Source organism: Oryctolagus cuniculus, chromosome 6 (assembly GCF_051225735.1).
Source record: "Oryctolagus cuniculus isolate XC-2025 breed Fujian yellow rabbit chromosome 6, ASM5122573v1, whole genome shotgun sequence".
NCBI lineage: Eukaryota > Metazoa > Chordata > Mammalia > Lagomorpha > Leporidae > Oryctolagus > Oryctolagus cuniculus.
Genome location: NC_142872.1, coordinates 64,286,828 through 64,305,403, shown reverse-complemented (window position 1 = coordinate 64,305,403; position 18,576 = coordinate 64,286,828). Strand labels below are relative to the sequence as shown.

At 43.8% G+C, this 18,576-nt stretch overlaps 1 protein-coding gene across 13 annotated transcripts in view; it reads left to right on the top strand.

The window, feature by feature from the left end:
- The window catches only part of UIMC1 (ubiquitin interaction motif containing 1), a 108,511-nt gene that overhangs the window by 60,086 nt on the left and 29,849 nt on the right, over window positions 1-18,576 (top strand). For 10 of the 13 annotated variants that reach the window (XM_089335107.1, XM_070076435.2, XM_089335108.1 and 7 more), the window contains 2 exons: window positions 1,768-1,871; window positions 8,577-8,730. In XM_089335107.1, coding sequence (XP_089191233.1) covers window positions 1,768-1,871; window positions 8,577-8,730 — 258 coding nt within the window. Of the gene's footprint in view, window positions 1-1,767; window positions 1,872-8,576; window positions 8,731-8,912; window positions 9,212-18,576 lie in introns of those variants that run through there. The other 3 variants (XM_089335113.1, XM_089335111.1, XM_089335114.1) reach the window with 1 other exon arrangement.

Sequence of the window (18,576 nt, the reverse complement as noted above, 5' to 3'; positions counted from 1 at the left end):
GGCCGGCGCGCTGCGGCCAGCGCACCACGCTGATCCGGTGGCAGGAGCCAGGAGCCAGGTGCTTTTCCTGGTCTCCCATGGGGTGCAGGGCCCAAGCACCTGGGCCATCCTCCACTGCACTCCCTGGCCACAGCAGAGAGCTGGCCTGGAAGAGGGGCAACCGGGACAGAATCCGGCGCCCCAACCGGGACTAGAACCCGGTGTGCCGGCGCTGCTAGGTGGAGGATTAGCCTAGTGAGCCACGGCGCCGGCCAAAATAAATCTTAAAAAGAGGGCAAGAGAGTTCTTTGGGATCCTTGTGTTTTGTTTTTGTTTTCAAGATTTCTTTATTTACTTGAGAGACAGAGTTATAGACAGAGGGAGAAACAGAGAGAGGGGGATCATCCATCCACTAGTTTACTCCCCAAATGGCCACAACAACTAGGGCTGGGCCGATCTGAAGCTAGGAGCTTCCTCTGTGTCCCCAACTCAAGTTCAGGGGCCCAAGCACTTGGGCCGTCTTCCATTGCCTTCCCAAGCGCATTAACAGGGATCTGGATCAGAAGTGGAGCAGCCAGGACCTGAACTGGCACCCATATAGGATGTCAGCACTGCAGGTGGCAGCTTAACCTTTTATACCAAGTGCTGGCTCCCCTCTCTGTGTTTTATTAAAAAAATAACAACAACAGCAATGACTAAATTAGAGGTAGGTGTTTGGCATAGTGGTTAAGTTGCTGCCTGAGATGTCCACATCTCATATTGGAATGCCTGATTCTAGTCCCAACTTCTGTTCTTCCGATACAGCTTCATGCTAATGTATACCCTGGGAAGCAGCAGGTGATGGCTCAAGTGCTTGGGTCCCTACCACACATACAGGAGACCTTGATTAAACACCAGTGTCCTGGCATTGGCCTCGCCCAGCTATGGCTGTTGGGCATTTGGGGAGTGAACCAGCAGATGGATGATCACAGTCTCTGTAGTTTTGTTTGTTTTTTGGGGAGTCTCTCTCTCTGCCTCTCTTTCAAATAAGATGAAAATAAATAATTAAAATTTTGGAAAGAATACGTTAAAGAAATCATATCTTTGTCTAGAATATATATTTTATTTTGGTCCCAATTTCTGTTTTTTTTCCCCTGTTTTCTGTAGTTATCCCTTTCATCTTAGCACTAACATTGGCATATTTTTGTTTTCTGTCAAAATTAATATACTTTAGAACTATAGTGGAAATAAGCCAAATGGGTCAACTGGTGAGTGGGTAAACAAATCATGATATATCTTAACAATGGAATACTGCTCAGCAATAAAAAGGATCGAACTACTGATATATGTAGCAATGTGGGTGAGCTTCAGACTTACACTAAGTAAGGGAAGCTGGACACAAAAGACTGCATACTGTGTGATTCTATTTATATGACATTCTAGAAAAGGCACAACTATAGGTAGAGTAGATTGATTATTGAATGCAAAGGGGTACAAGAGAACTTTTAGGGTGCTGGAAATGTTTTGTATCTTGATTGGGTGGTGATTACATGGTATAAATGGTACCATGTATAAAATGGTATACATTTGTCAAAACTTACCACACTGTATTTTGAAAATTGGTGAATTCTGTTGTGTGTACATTATTCTTGAGTGAAGCTTTAAGAAGAAACAAACTAAATCTCTATTGCCACTGTAGCATTATCATACTCTAATTTTGAGGAAAAAAAGTGGATGCTTGTTTTTTTAACTATGAAAACACAAAATGAGAATTAATGAAATTTTGATTAAGAATTTCTTAAATTACAGAGACACAACTGAGTTCCCCTGAAATTTTTGACCTTGAAAAAGAAGTCTCTCCAAGTAGCAGAGACATTCCAGATGAAATAAGAATAATAATGGCGGATAAGAAGGTGAATATTCTCCTCTATAATTTTCCTCAGTTGTTTCTTTCTGCTAGTAGACCTTCTGAAACAATGTTGATTTTGGTTGAGAAGATTTAATGTACAAGGTTTTAGTTTTTGGGATATCTATCTCAAGTTGAGAATCTATTAGTTAAGATTGGGTCAGCACTATTCCTAATAATAGCAGTTACTATTTCTTAAGTGCTTTTCTATAAATTAGTATTTCTATTATAAATGAGGAAATGGAGGCTTAGGATATTTGAATAATTTTTTAAAAGATTTATATTTTTGAAAGGTAGGATGACAGAGAGAAAGAGAAAGAGAGGGAGACCTTCCATCTACTGGTTCCCTCCCCAAATGACCACAACAGCCAGGTCTGGGCCAGGCTGAAGCCAGGAACCAGGAACTTCATTCTTTTTTTTTTTTTTTTTTTTTTTTTTTTTTTAATTTTTTTGACAGGCAGAGTGGACAGTGAGAGAGAGAGACAGAGAGAAAGGTCTTCCTTTGCCGTTGGTTCACCCTCCAATGGCCGCCGCGGCCGGCGTGCTGTGGCCGGCGCACCGCGCTGATCCGATGGCAGGAGCCAGGAGCCAGGTGCTTTTCCTGGTCTCCCATGGGGTGCAGGGCCCAAGCACCTGGGCCATCCTCCACTGCACTCCCTGGCCACAGCAGAGGGCTGGCCTGGAAGAGGGGCAACCGGGACAGAATCCGGCGCCCCGACCGGGACTAGAACCCGGTGTGCCGGCGCCGCTAGGCGGAGGATTAGCCTAGTGAGCCGCGGCGCCGGCCCAGGAACTTCATTCTAATCTCCCACATAGGTGGCAAGTACTTAAGCCCAAGTACTTGAACCCTCCTCAGATGTCTTCCCAGGCACATTAGTAGGAAGCTAGATTGGAAGTAGAGCATCTGGGACTTGAACTGGTACTCTGATATAAAATGCTGGCATTGTAGGTAGCACCTTAACCCACTGCACCACAATACTGGTCACCAGATATTTAAATTTGCTCTATTTGTTAGTAATGGTAGAACTAGAATTTGAACACAGATTTGTTTCCGAAGTTCTAGGGCATCTTTCATTTTGTAATGATATGTAATAGATGAGCAATCTTAGGGGAAAAATATTTTATATCATGACAGAAACATAAGTTTTAGCCCTAATATTTAGGGGAACACAGAAGAGAAATGCTTTTCTGAATTTCAGTTCTTCATATGTAAAATAGAGATAGAAATAATTGTTGTTATTAAGATTGAATTAATTGAACATGTAGCAGAGAAAGTGGTAGTAGTGTGTGTGTGTGGAAACAAGTTATTGTTTTACTGCTTTGTGATGTATTGTGGCTGTTAAATGATATTACTGTTACATTACAGCTTGCTAATAACAGAATTACTTGACAGTATTGAGATATTTAGAATACCCAAGTCAGAACTGCAGAACTGTAGTCTCTCTCTCTCTGTTTTTTTTTTTTTTTTTTTTTTTTTTTAAGATTTGTTTTATTTATTTGAAAGACGGAGTTGCAGAGAGAGGTAGAGCCAGAGAGAGACAGAGGTCTTCCATCTGCTGGTTTACTCTCCAAATGACTGCAATGGCCTGAGCTGAGCTGAGCTGAGCTGAGCTGAAGCCAGGAGCCAGGAGCTTCTTCTGGGTCTCCCACTTGGGTGCAGGAGCCCAAGGACTTGGGCCATCTTCTACTGCTTTCTCAGACCATAGCAGAGAGCTGGATAGGAAGTGGAGCAGTCGGGACTCAAACAGGCACCCATATGGCCGGTTCAAATGCCACAGTGCCATCTCCTGTAGTTTCTCTTGATCTGATTTCCCTCAGCAGTGAGGTTTCCTTGGAAATAATGTTTTCTGAATATCTTGCTTGAGAATTACCCATGGTTGGAGTCTCAAATATTCAGCTTTCAGAGGAGTTTACTAAAGGTATTCAGAGTGAAATACTAGTTCAATTAGTGCATGTTTAGAAACTTTTTTTTAATTTATTTGAAAGACAGAGTTACAGAGAGGCAGAGGGAGGGAGGGAGGGAGAGAGAGAAAGAGGGAGAGAGAGAGAGAGAGAGATTCTATTCACTAGTTTAAACCCCAAATGGCTGCTAGAACCAGACATGGGCCAATCTGAAGCCTGGAGCCTGGAGCTTCCTCCAGGTCTCCCACATGGATGCAGGGCCCCACAAATACTTGGGCCATCTTCTACTGTTTTCCCAGGCCTTAACAGAGAACTGGATCGAAAGTGGAGTAGCCAATTAGAGCATTTTAAAAAATGATTTATTTGAAAGGCAAAGTGATAGAGATCTTCAATCTGTTGGCTTACTCCTCAAGTGACCATAACTGCTAGGACTGGGCCAAGGCGGAGCCTGTAACAACTCTATTTGAGTCTCCCATGTAGGTACAGGGCCCCTCAAATACTTGGGCCATCTTCTGCGGCTTTTCCAGGCACATTAACAGGGTGCTGAATCAGAAGTAGAGCAGCCACAACTTGAACCAGCACTTCAGTATGCGATGCCAGTATCCCAGGCAGCAGCTTAATTTGCTGTGCTACAACACTGACCTCTAATTAGTAAGTTTTTAAGTCAGCTGTCTTATTATGATTCTGTGGTGGGCCAGTGCTATGGCATGGCTGGTTAAGATTGCAGCACCAGGCCGGCGCTGCGGCTCAAAAGGCTAATCCTCCGCCTTGCGGCGCTGGCACACCGGGTTCTAGTCCCAGTCCGGGCACCGGATTCTGTCCCGGTTGCCCCTCTTCCAGGCCAGCTCTCTGCTGTGGCCCGGGTGTGCAGTGGAGGATGGCCAAAATGCTTGGTCTCTCCATGGGAGACCAGGATAAGCACCTGGCTCCTTGCTTCGGATTAGCGCGGTGCACCGGCCGCAGCGCGCTGGCCGCGGTGGCCATTGGAGGGTGAACCAACGGCAAAGGAAGACCTTGCTCTCTCTCTCTCTCTCTCTCTCACTGTCCACTCTGCCAGTAAAAAAAAAAAAAAAAGACTGCAGCGCCAGATGCCATATGGGTGTCGGTTTGAGTCCTGGCTGCTCCACTTTTGATCCAGCTCCCTGCTAATATGCCTTGGAATGCATAGAAGGTGGCACAAGCACTTGGAGCCCTATGTTGGAGACCCAGATGACGTTCTTGGCTCCTGGCTTCAGCCTGGCCCAGCCATGGCCATTGTGGCAATTTGGGGAGTGAACTAGCAGACAGAAGATTTCTCTCTCTTGTTCTGCCTCTCTCTCTGGAACTTCACCTTTCAAATCAATAAATAAATATTGTTTAAAAAAAAATATTCTATAGTAAAGGAGAAAATATCTAAAGAGACCAAGATTCCGTGTCCAAGTATCTCTTTTGCGAAATAGCTGTGTAACATTTTAAAAGAAGTAGAAGCAACTCTGCAAAGACCAAAGTCCCGAGTGCTGTCTCACTTATATTTTTCACTCTTGAGGTTTCTCCATAGGTAGTTAATCTTAAAGAGACCTTTTAAATGGTGCTAAGAAAAATATTTTAATACAAAAATGTTGTGAAACCTGAGTTACCTCAAAATATGGTTGGAAATGGTCTCATATCCAAACTAAGACAGTAAGAGACTACTCCCTTTAATGGTTGAAGGCTAATAGTTGAAGGTACATTCTTTGCATTTCTTAGAGCCTGTGATGAATACAAAGGAATAGTATAGTGCTGGGTGTGAACACCCAGTGCTGAGTGAGTTTTAGAATGCTAAATAGGCGGACACCTCAGCTCAATAGGCTAATCCTCCGCCTTGCGGGGCGCCAGCACACCGGGCTCTAGTCCCGGTCTGGTCCAGGCACCGGATTCTGTCCCTTGTTGCCCCTCTTCCAGGTCAGCTCTCTGCTATGACCCGGGAATGCAGTGGAGGATGGCCCAAGTGCTTGGGCTCTGCACCCCATGGGAAACCAGGAGAAGCACCTGGCTCCTGCCTTCAGATCAGCGCAGTGCGCCGGCCGCGGCGAGGCAGCCTTGGCGGCCATTGGAGGGTGAATCAACGGCAAAGGAAGACCTTGTTTTCTGTCTCTCTCTCTCTCTCTCACTGTCCACTCCGCCTGTCAAAAAAAAAAAAAAAAAAAAAAAAAAAAAAAGAATGCTAAATAACTACTCAGTCACCACTAACTTTCAGTAATTCAAGGTTCCTTGCAAATTTTACGGTGTGCCCTCCATTCTGCCATATGTCCCCCACCGCACTCAAATAGCTTTGTCTCAAAAATGCTTAAGATTTTGAACATAGAATCCTTTGTAAGAAGCTCAGTGGCTAAGTTTGGAATAACGAGCACCTAGAATTTCCAGGCCCATTTAACTGTCCTTACCTCCTAGAGCAGAATGATAGAACCAGATAATCTCCTGATGTATGGTACCATCAGCTTCTAGAAATAAAGTAGAAGGGAAGATTCTTGCTTTAGCCACAACACAGTAGGGTAGAATTACTGAAGGTTTTGATGCCAGACAGGTCTGCGTTATCCACTTACCAACTTTGCAATCAGCAGGGTACTTTGCCTTTCCAGGCCTCAATTTCCCCTTCTGTAATGCTGGAGTGAGTTATGCAGCTATCCAGTCAGGGTGTTTTGAGAGATGCATATGGAAATGCTTGCCACAGCCTAGCATAGTATGAGAACTCAACCACTATTAGTTCTTTTCTCCTCTTTCTATTTTTCCCTTTTAGAATATGTCTTTTTAGTAAAAGGCAGATAGATGTGTTGCAAAAACAGGACATTTTTGGCAGGTATAGAAATTATTTCACTGGATGTTTAGATGGCCTGTTTTCCAATTCTTCTAGGTCATACTTGAGCAGTAGATGTTAGGAATGGCTTAAACTTAGAGATCAAGTTACGACAAAACAAAAAATGCCAGTGGATCAGAAACAAAATTATTTTTATTTATTGCAGTTTTGGTCCTGTTTAATTCTTGACCCAGAAGAGGGTTTATTTTTTCCCCCTAGTAGTAAGATGTAGTGACAACCTCGGATGCTCTTTGCTCTTAAATGGAAGCTCTAGCTGTGCAGGACATGCTGTCCTTTAAAGCACGTGTTAGGTGGTAGTGCTGCAGTGCTCACACGTACTGTTGAATTAATCACTGCAGAGTTCTTGGCTCTGACTAACCTGTGCAGATAAAATAAACTGCCTCTGAGAGACTGGTAACTACAGGAGAAATGGTGACTATAAAGCACTGAGAGGAGTAAGAGAGTTTTGAGAGTGGTTTCAGCAGAATTCATTATCTTAACTAATGACTTCTCCAGTGTTTAGGTTTTATTTTCCTCCTTCAATCAAAAAAAAAAAAATCACAAAATATAGGAGGTGTTATATGTTGCTAATCTAAGTACAGACTTACTAAGTTTCAGTTAGTTTTTCAGCTCTTTTTTATGTTTTTAAAGATTAGATTTTGAAAGGCACAGAGAGGGAGAGGGATCTCCACTGGTGTGTCTGGTTCACTCGCTGGTGCATGCAACAACTGGGACTGGTCCAAGGCAAAGCTGGGAGCTGGGAATTCAGTCCCAGTTTCTGTGGGGGTGGCAGGGACCCAACTACTTGGGCCATCATCTGCTGTCTTCCAGGGAATGCATTAACAAGAAGCTGGAATTGGCAGCAGAGCCAGGACTTGAACCCAGAAATTCTGAAAAGGGATTCTGGCATCTCAAGTGGTGGCTTGACCATTTTGCCCAGTGCCTACTCCAGACCTATTTTTTTTTTTTTTAAGATTTATTTATTTATTTGAAAGAGTTACAGAGAGGCAGAGAGAGAGAGGGAGAGAGGTCTTCCATCTGCTGGTTCACTCCCCAATTGGCCGCAATGGCCGGAGCTGCGCTGATCCGAAGCCAGGATTCAGGAGCTTCTTCTGGGTCTCCCATGTGGGTGCAGGGGCCCAAGGACTTGGGCCATCTTCTACTGCTTTCCCAGGCCATAGCAGAGAGCTGGATTAGAAGTGGAGCAGCCAGGACTCGAACTGGCACCCATATGGGATGCCGGTGCTGCGGGTGGTGGCTTTACCTGCTATCCACAGCACCGGTTCCTAGACTCGTGTTCTTAAATCCTTTTGTGCTGCTTTTGGCTTAGAGCTGTTTTGGCTTTTAACTTCCTTTGTCTTAAAGTTGCAATGATCACAGTTCTTTTGTGAGATTAAAAAACTATCTTTAAAATCAAAATATGAAACACAACAGACAATGATGCAGTGAGGACTGTGCCTTGTAGTGTAGAGATCAGTGCCCTCAAGTTTCCAAGTAGTCCTGAGTTTGAATTTTAGCTCTGTCACTTATTTGTTCTGATTTGTGCATGTTACTTTACTGTTTGGTAACACTTATATGTAAAAAGGGCACAGATCTTCATCTGTGAATTTGACTAACTATGGATTGAGGAAAGGGTTAGGCCTGTGGTTGTATTTGTACTAAACATGTACAGACCATTTTTCTTGCTATTCTCTGAACAATACAATTACTATTTATATAATGTATATATAATAGTAGGTGTAATAAGTAATCTAGAGATGATTTAAGAGTATTTAAGAGGATGTATCTAGGTTATATGCAAATATGACTCTGTTTTATGCAAGAGACTTGACCATTTATAGATGTTGTTATCTGTCATAGGGGGTCCTGGAACTAATAACCTTCAAGTACTGAGAGGCAACTTAAATGAAGTATAGGGTGGAATCTCTTGCAGTTCTTTAGGAGGAAATATATTTTACAAATTAAGACTGTTAAATAGCCATCTGTCCTGTTCTTTAGGTTGGTAACAGGGAAGATACTGAGAAGGAAATACCTGCTTCTACCACCTCATCCAGTAGCCAGGTATTATGTCCACTGTGTGACCAAGGCTTCCCACCAACAAAGATTGAGCTCCATGCCATGTACTGCAATGGTCTGGTGAGGCAAGATACAGGTAAAGACTCATCAGAACAGCCAAACTCTTTCATTTGTGTGGTGGTTTTGTACAATATTATGCAGGGGAAACATACAGCTCTTCTTTAAAATTGTTACTCTCTAGTTAATTTTCTAGTATTTCATGTTCATTATAGCTTTTGGCAGATACACTGTCTTTTTTTTTTTTTTTTTTTTTGACAGGCAAAGTTAGACAGAGAGAGACAGAGAGAAAAGTCTTCCTTTTTCCATTGGTTCACCCCCCAAATGGCTGCCATGGCTGGCGCATTGCGCCGATCCGAAGCCAGGAGCCAGGTGCTTCCTCCTGGTCTCCCACGCGGGTGCAGGGCCCAAGGACCTGGGCCATCCTCCACTGCCTTCCTGGACCACAGCAGAAAGCTGGACTGGAAGAGCAGCAGCCGGGACAGAATCCGGTGCCCCAACCAGGACTAGAACCTGGAGTGCCAGCACTGCAAGCGGAGAATTAGCCTAGTGAGCCACGGCGCCGGCCAAGATACACTGTCTTATTACACATATTTCAGTAGAAGAGGAAGGGAAAAATCTAATCTTTTAATTTTTTTAATTTATTTCTTTTCTTTTTTTATTTTATTTTATTTTTTTGACAGGCAGTTAGACAGTGAGAGAGAGAGAGAGACAGAGAGAAAGGTCCTCCTTCCGTCGGTTCACTCCCCAAATGGCCGCTAAGGCCGGCACACTGCGCCAACCCGAAACAAGGAGCCAGGCCCCCCCCCCCCCCCGATGTTTGATGCGGGTGCAGGGGCCCAAGCACCTGAGCCATCCTCCACTGCCCTCCCGGGCCACAGCAGAGAGCTGGGCTGGAAGAGGAACAGCCGGGACCAGAACCCGGTGCCCACATGGGATGCCAGCGCCGCAGGCGGAGGATTAACCAAGTGAGCCATGGCACCAGCCCCCATTGTACTCTTCTATATACAGCAGAAGTTGAGGATCTGAATTTGGTCATCAGCTCCTTTTAAAAAAATTTGTTTATGGGGGCTGGCGCTGTGGCACAGCAGGTTAACGCCCTGGCCTGAAGCATCGGCATCTCATATGGATGCCGGTTCGAGACCCGGCTGTGCCACTTCAGATCCAGCTCTCTGCTATGGCCTGGGAAAGCAGTGGAGGATGGCCCAAGTCCTTGGACCCCTGTACCCATGTGGGAGACCCAGAAGGAGCTCCTGGCTTCGGATTGGCACAGCTCTGGCCGTTGTAGCCAATTGAGGAGTGAACCATCATTGGATGGAAGACCTCTCTCTCTTTCTCTCTACCTCTCTGTGTAACTCTGACTTTCAAATAAATAAATAAATCTTAAAAAAAAAAAAAGAGGCCGGCGCCACGGCTCACTAGGCTAATCCTCCACCTAGCAGCGCCGGCACACCGGGTTCTAGTCCCGGTTGGGGCGCCGGATTCTGTCCCGGTTGCCCCTCTTCCAGGCCAGCTCTCTGCTGTGGCCAGGGAGTGCAGTGGAAGATGGCCCAGGTGCTTGGGCCCTGCACCCCATGGGAGACCAGGAAAAGCACCTGGCTCCTGGCTCCTGGCTCCTGCCACCGGATCAGCGCGGTGCGCCGGCCGCAGCGCGCCAGCCGCGGCGGCCATTGGAGGGTGAACCAACGGCAAAGGAAGACCTTTCTCTCTGTCTCTCTCTCTCTCACTGTCCACTCTGCCTGTCAAAAAATTAAAAAAAAATTAAAAAAAAAAAGACAAAGTGTTTATGTATTTATTTGGGAAGGAGGTGGGGAAAATGGGAGGGCATGGTCTGTTGTCTTCTGATTGATTCTCCAAATGCCTGCAACAGCCAGGACTGGGTCTTGGCTGAATCTGGTATATTGAATCCCATTCCAGGTCTCTCATATAGGTGGCAGGAGCCCAATCAGTTGAGAACACCACTGCTGCTCCCCAGGGTCTGCATTTGCAGGAACCTGGAATCAGAGCTGGAGCCAGGAATTGAACCTAAATACTCTAGTGTGGGATGTTGAGTAGCACTGAAGAACTGAAATTTAGAGGCAGTTTTAATTTGACATAGCTTTTTAGTCTGATTTTATAGCTGAGAGTTCTAGTGACTGGAAAAATTCTGGGACTAAACATTTGGTGAACAGAGAGAGAAGAGGCTTCTTATCTATCTCACCAAGCAGACTTACACAGCTGGTATAAGTCATCTGAGTCAGTGAATTAACTCAACATTGAGGTCCAGAGTTAAATGAGCTTGAGAGTAAGCTGAATGTCCATTTGAACTCTAGAAATAGATGATTTCAGGTCAGAATTATTAGTGAAGAAGTAGTACAAGGTAGTTCCCACTTAGGTCTCATACTAAACTCTGCTAGTTTATGCTCAGACAGGAAGCTTTAGCATTCACTGTGTACCTTTCAGCTGCATGATAATTGCTGTTAAGTGTGTTCTTCTGTACTAGAGTGTGGTAAGGGAGCCCACCACCCCAAGTCCTTTCTGTTGAAATTGATTCAGACTTGTTTCTGAATTTTCTCAAGCCAAATGCAAATTTGTACTACTAAATCCACAATTTATTCCTTAAAAAAAAATTGAGGTGGGGGGGTGGCTGGTGTTGTGATGCAGTGAGTTAAACCTACACTTTCAACTCTGGCATCTCATGTGGTTGCCAGTTCGAGTTCTGACTGCTCTGCTTGTGACACAGCTCTCTGTTAATGCTCTTGGGAAGGCAGTAGAAGATGGCCCAGCTGCTTGGGTCCCTGCCACTCACGTGGGAGACCTGGATGGTGTTTCAGGCTCCTGGCTTCTGCCTGACCCAGCCCCGGCCATTGTAGCCATCTGGGGAGTAAATTAGCAGGTGGAAGATCTCTGTCTCTGTCACCCTGCCTTTCAAATACCAAATTATGGGGATTAGGTAGAGGGTATCTTCCATTTGCTGGTTTGCTCCCCAAATGCCTGAAAAAGCTGAAATTGGACCAGACTGAAGCCAGGAGCAATGAACACCATCCAGGTCTCCCATGTGGGTAACAAGAACCCAAGTACTTGAACCATCCTCAGCTACCTTGTAGGCGTGTTAGCAAGAAGCTGGATTGGAAGCAGAGGTTCCAGGACTGAAACTGGCAGTCTAATATGGGATATGAGCAGCTCAAGTGACTCTTTAACACATTGTTGTGTTTTACTCATCGAACTTGTTGAGAAGCTGACACCATCAGGTGGCAAAGTAGACTGAGACTTATCCATCATCACCTTTCAGATTATCTTTATTCTGCTGGATCTAGGGTCGGTGACTCTGCCTGATGCTACTCAGTTAGGTATACACTTCGGTCTTGTAGCTTTCAGACATTATATGGATATAAATGTGTTTTCTGATATAATAGGATCTAGTCCTTATATTCTTGGCACCATTTGTCTGTGGCTCTAATCCAAATGCCTCAAACCTCCAACTGAGGATGTCTGCTGTGTTATGAATGATGGTTACATTTTCTTTTTCATAGGGTTATTTATTATAAAAATATTCTGAAGTATGATAAAGACAAAGTATTGCATTCTTCTTCAGTGCCAGCTTACCAGCTTGTCTACCAAGAACCAGAAATTTGATTCCTTTCTACTGCCTATTTACCTGTAATTCATCCAAATATTTATTGAACACTTTTTTTTTTTAATTTTTGTTTTTTGACAGGCAGAGTGGACAGTGAGAGAGAGAGACAGAGAGAAAGGTCTTCCTTTTGCCATTGGTTCATCTTCCAATGGCCGCCGTGGCCAGTGCGCTGTGGCCGGCACACTGCGCTGATCTGATGGCAGGAGCCAGGTGCTTCTCCTGGTCTCCCATGTACTTGGGCCATCCTCCACTGCACTCCCAGGCCACAGCAGAGAGCTGGCCTGGAAGAGGGGCAACCGGGACAGAATCCGGCGCCCCAACCGGGACTAGAACCCGGTGTGCCGGCGCGGCAATGCGGAGGATTAGCCTAGTGAGCCGCAGCGCCGGCCCACTTTTTGTTATGTGGGTGATGCTAGACTTTATGTGGATTACTAAAGAAGTTTAAAACAAGATTTCTGCCATCAAGGAACTTATATTTTTATTGGGAGAAATTAATATTTACTTAAGAAATTAGTTACAAGAGGACACAAAATGAATGATGGTATACCCAAGTGAATGTTCTGACAGTGAGTACAATGGGAGAGAGAACTGCAGTGAATAGGGATGATGTTCCAGAGAGCAAAGGCTTAGCCTGGGCTGTGAAGGCTGGATAGGTTTGGATAAACCTATTGAAAGATAATAAATAAGATAGAAAACAAAGGAAAGGGCAACTAAAGAATAGCTTCCTATTAATTTTCCTAGTAGTGTTAGCTTGCTAGTCTAAATCATCCTGTCTGATAACATTTCAGGCCCTGTGAGTGTTTGGAGCAGGGATTTCTAGTTCTCTTTGGAGTTTTCCCACTCTTCACTTATGCCTTTACTTTCCTGGGAACAAAACTGAAGTGTGAATAGGTTGGGGAAGTAGTTAGAGGAATTATGCAAACCATTTACTAGTGTACCTGGAATATAATGGACCTTTAGTAAGCTTGGTCTGTTAACTTTGTTTCCCCACCAGCTTGCCTGCTTCTGTCCTTGCTAGAGACAGAAGGTAGTCATTGTTGTGTTATGCAGCTTTGTGACTGGTTGAGACCCCAGCCTAATGTTTTAATCTTTGGTAAAAAGAAGCCTCCCCTACTGTGGAAGGGAAAGAGTTACTCTGCTAGAAGATACATAACCCAGGCTGGGAAACTATTAGCCTAATGCCTTGTTGGGGGTGGGGGGGTAGAGTGGAACAGGGGAGGAATGCCTCCCAGAATTAGGTATGCAGCTTTCTCCTCCTTCCTGTTTTCCCCTGAAGCTCATCCCAGACATGCTTGGTTTGGCTGTATAAAAGAAATAGTAATTAGAGTCATTTACATGAAGTGTCTACCATTTATGCCTAGTTACCGTGCAGTACAATAACAATTATGCATATCATTAAATACATGTCTGATTAACTTTGCTGTAAGTTTTATTTGATTATAATACTACACTCTGGTTAAGTTGTCTCAGTCTGCTCAGTTTGTTGCTTACTGACATGGCTATCTGTTCAGAACTGAAAAAATTGAAGGGGGGATTGTTCTTAAAGGTATTGTTTGAGAGGATAAGATTCGTTAAATTCATCTAAACTAGAACAATGTAGGTTCCCTTGGCATTTGTTTTCTAGAAAAAGTATTTGAGACAACTTTTAGTTAATTCACTTGTTTTATCCATCTATGAAAATAAAGCTCCCAATGCAGTATGTATTTATTAAATACCTACTGTATACCAGATATAATGAACAAAAGCCCTGATATCATGGAGCTTATATCCTAGTAGTGGGAAGCACACAATAAAAAAATATACATACAGTATGTCAAGTGATGATAAATATTTTGGAGAAAAAGTAAAGCAGAAAAAGAGGGGATAGTAAGTACTTAGGTTAGGCAGTAGCAATTTAGAATAGGTGGTCAGAGAAAGTTTCATTGAGAAGGTTATATTTGAGCAGGTATCAAATAAAGTAAGAGGATTTTGAAGTGAGAAGAAAAATGTGTTACAGACAGGAAACAGTTCATTTAAAGACTCTAGGATATGAATAGGCTTGAATGTGGCTGTAGTAAGAAAGTAAGGGAGAGAGACCATAGAGATAATTGCAGAGGGGATAGGTGGACAAATCACAGGGCTGTTAGGCTTTTCCTTGAGCAAAGGAGGAACCATGGGAGGATTTGAGTGAAGAATTAATATTTAAGCAAAGGATCATGCTGGTAGCTGTGTGGATGCTAGATTATTGGAGTAGGGGACAAGGGTAGAAGGTGAATTTGGGGGTGGAGAGGCAGTATGAAAGGGTGGCAGAAACATGAGCTTTTTAACTAGGCAGATCTGCACTTAAATTTAGGGTGTGGTATTTGCCAGTTTGGTAATATTTGACAAGTTTTTCAGGATCAGGTTTTTTATTTACAAAATTAAATTGACAGCATCAGGATTGTCATGAGTGTCAGAGATACTTTATAAACTACCTAGCACTGTGCCTGGCATACTCATGTTATTCTTGGCTAATTTTTTTAGTTTCTTTGTTTAAAATATTTTATTTATTTGAAAGAGTGACAGAGAGAGATATCTTCCATTCATTCCCTAGATGGGCATACTGGCTAGGTATGGGCAGAAGCCAGGAGCCAGGAACTCCATCCAGGTCTCCCACATGGGTGACAGGAACCCAGCTATTTGGGCCATCTTCTGATGCTTTCCCAAGTGCATTAACAGGGAGCTGGGTTGGAAGCAGAGCAGTGGAGACAATATAGGATATAGGATGCCAGTATTGCACTATAACACCAGCCCCATTATCTATATAGTCTTTCTGAGTCTGTTTCTGTGTACTAACATGTAAAGTATAAGCCATCAGCTGCTAGAACTAAGGGGAAGATAAAAGTCAACAGATAATAGGCAAATGGTAAGAATAAGTTATTGAGAAATAGATCATAGGAGAATTAGGGAAGATAAAGGCCTTAATTGTATACACTTTGGACCTAGAATAGAGGGTTATGGCTTAGAATTAGGGTGGATTTTCTCTTCAGGGGTTATATCCTAGAAAAATAATGGTGTATGAGTGGGCAAGTTGGGAGAAGTAGGGATCCTTCTTGTAGATACTGCCTGAGAGCTAACAGACAAAGATGAGACCTATAATAGGTAAGATTTGAACATCTGTAAGTAAGACTTATTCTTAAATTAGACAAAATTGTTTGTTTTTTATATACTTGCAGTTGCCTACTTGAATGTAATTTGTACCCCATTCTATCTTCTCATTTGCATTAATGTGGTTTTTGTGTTACCAGGATGATTAGAATTAGTGTCTTGCTATTGGCACCCAACTACTGAGGTGTTAACAATAGTGAAATAGCATGGGTTTAATAGAAATAACATGGATTTTGGAGGCAGACTGAGCTGTAGGGTGATACAAATCAAACACGGACCTTGATCTCACTGAGATTATAGTTCAGTTGGATAGATAAAATATGTACATGAATAACTAATAAAAGGTCAGAACTACTAAGGGATATACAAAAACAAAAACAAAAACACCTTGTGGTGTTTCAGAGGAAATGTGATCAGAATCAGAGAGGAGGGTATTAATGTAAGAGAACAGTAGGCAGAAAACGTATAAGTGGGAGGATGTAAAGGCTATACAGGATAGAGCAAGAAATTCATTGTGGTTGTGGTGTAGGTATTATGCAGGAAAATAGTGGGCCCTTGGAAAATGACAAATGTTACTTGAGTTTTATGGGTTAATATGGGGACAAGTTTTTTCTTAACTTCTGTAAGAATGATTTGTGTGTTTACCATATTATATAGAGATTTTTTTGGATACAGATGTTAGAAATATATTATTTGGAAGTCTGGGGTTAAGGTAGAGCTCAGATGATATCCCTTTCCAACTTTAACTCTGCTTTGTCTCTTTAGTATTATTGAGAATTCTTGGGGGTCAGCGCTGTGGCACAGGGGTTAAAGTCCCAGCCTGCAGTACCAGCATCCCGTATGGGCACCAGTTTGAGTCCTGGCTGCTCCACTTCTGATCCAGCTCCCTGCTAATGCATCCGGGAAAGCAGTGGAGGCCGGGTCCAAGACCTTGGGCCCCTGCACCCATATGGGAGACCTGAAAGGAGCTCCTGGCTCCTGGCTTCAGATTGGCTCAGCTCCAGCCATTTGGGGAGTGAACCAGTGGATGGAAGACAGACAGACAGACAGACACACACACACACACACTCTCTCTCTCTCTCTCTCATCTTTCAAATAAATATAATAAATCTTTTTTAAAAATTCTATTAGTGGCCGGTGCTGTGGCTCACTAGGCTAATCCTCCATCTGTGGCTCCGGCACCCCGGGTTCTAGTCCCGGTTGGGGCGCCGGATTCTGTCCCGGTTGCTCCTCTTCCAGTCCAGCTCTCTGCTGTGGCCCGGGAGTGCAGTGGAGGATGGCCCAGGTACTTGGGCCCTGCATCGGCATAGGAGACCAGGAGGAAGCACCTGTCTCCTGGCTTCGGATCGGCATAGTGTGCCGGCCATAGCAGCCATTTGGGGGGTGAACCAAGGAAAAAGGAAGACCTTTCTCTCTGTCTCTCTCTCTCTTACTGTCTAACTCTGCCTGTCAAAAAAAAAAAAAAAAAATTCTATTAGTATCTGTTAGAAAATTTTATCAGTCACAATAACAGAGGGGTCCTCAAAAAATTCATGGAAGATGCATATTAATGGATTTTCAAAATTTTTCGCACCAAAATAAGCATCTCTTTTTTAAAAAAATTAATTTATTTGAGACACAGAGATATAAAGCAAGTTCCTGTGTGCTGGTCTGCTTCAAAGATACCCACAACAGCTGAGGCTGTGCCGGGTTTGAAGATGGGAGCTAGTAATACAATTCAAGACTCCCATGTGAGTGGCAGAAACTGAAATCACTTGAGCCATCATTACTGCCTCCCAGGGTTTGTGTTGGATGCTGGAGCCAGAGCTAAGAGTTGAACCCAGGCACTCCTATGTGGGAGATGGGCATCCTGACTGCCTGACTAAATGCTTGTTCCCAAGCTAATCTTTAATTCTGTTTTTTTTTTTATGAACTTTTTGAAATACTTCATATATTATCAAGAATATAGGCTTAGGCTGGTACTTGGTACAGTGGGTTAAACTGCTGCCTGTAATGCTGGCATCCCATATGGGTGCCAGTTTGAGTTCTAGTTGCTCCTCTTCCCATCTGGCTCCCTGCTAATGTGCCTGAGAGAGCACAGAAGATGGGCAAGTTGTTGGGTCCCAGATGAAACTCCTGGTTTTGGCCTGGCCCAGTCCTGACCAGTGTGGCCATTTGGGAAATGAACTAGCAGGTGGAATATCTATCTCCGTCTCTGTCTCTGCCTCTGTCCCCCCGCCACCTTTCAAATAAATAAATAAATCTTAAAAGAAAAACAAAAACAAAAATATGGGGCCAGCGCTGTGGTATAGCAGGTAAAGGGTAAAGCCAGCACTACATCCTGTATGAGCACTAGTTCAGGTCCCAGCTGCCCCACTTCCGATCCAACTCCCTGCTAATGTGCCTAAGAAAGCAACAGAAAATGGCCCAAGTATGTGGGCCTCTGCACCCATATGGGAGATCCAGAAGAAGCTCCTGACTCCTGGCTTCGGCCTATCTTTTATGGCGAGTGAACCAGAGGATGGAAGATTCTCTCTCTCTCTCCCTCTCTCTCTCTCTCTCTGCCCCCGCTCCCGCTCCTGCCCCCGCCCCCGCCTCTGTCTCTCTAACTCTTAACTCTGCCTTTCAAGTAAATAAATAAATCTTTAAAAAAATTTAAAAAAGAATTTAGGCTTTTGCCATTCAGCTCCATAATTGTTAGCTTGTGTTTTCTTGATTCATGGTTCTGACTTGGCAGTTGCAACTGTGCTGCAGACAGGAGTGAAGGGGAGTGATTTTGAACTTTAATACTCATTTCTGCAATCTCTTGGAATTAAGCTTATTCTAAATTATGGTTGAAGTAAGTCAGTTCTAAATAAGTGTTAGTTTGTATCTTTTGTGTGTTGATTTGTCTTTCTTGCTTCCTTAATTTTATTAAAACATGTTTATTGACAGTAGTTTTACATATTATATGTTTTTTTTAAAGATTTATTTTATTTATTTGAAAGAGTTACAGAGAGAGGTCGAGACACAGAGAGAGGTCTTCCATCCGCTGGTTCATTCCCCAAATGGCCTCAATGGCCAGAGCTGCGCTGATCCAAAGCCAGGAGCCAGGAGCCTCTTCCGGGTCTCCCACACAGGTGCAGGGGCCCAAGGACCTGAGCCATCTTCCACTGCTTTCCCAGGCCATAGCAGAGAGCTGGATCTGAAGTGGAGCAGCTGGGT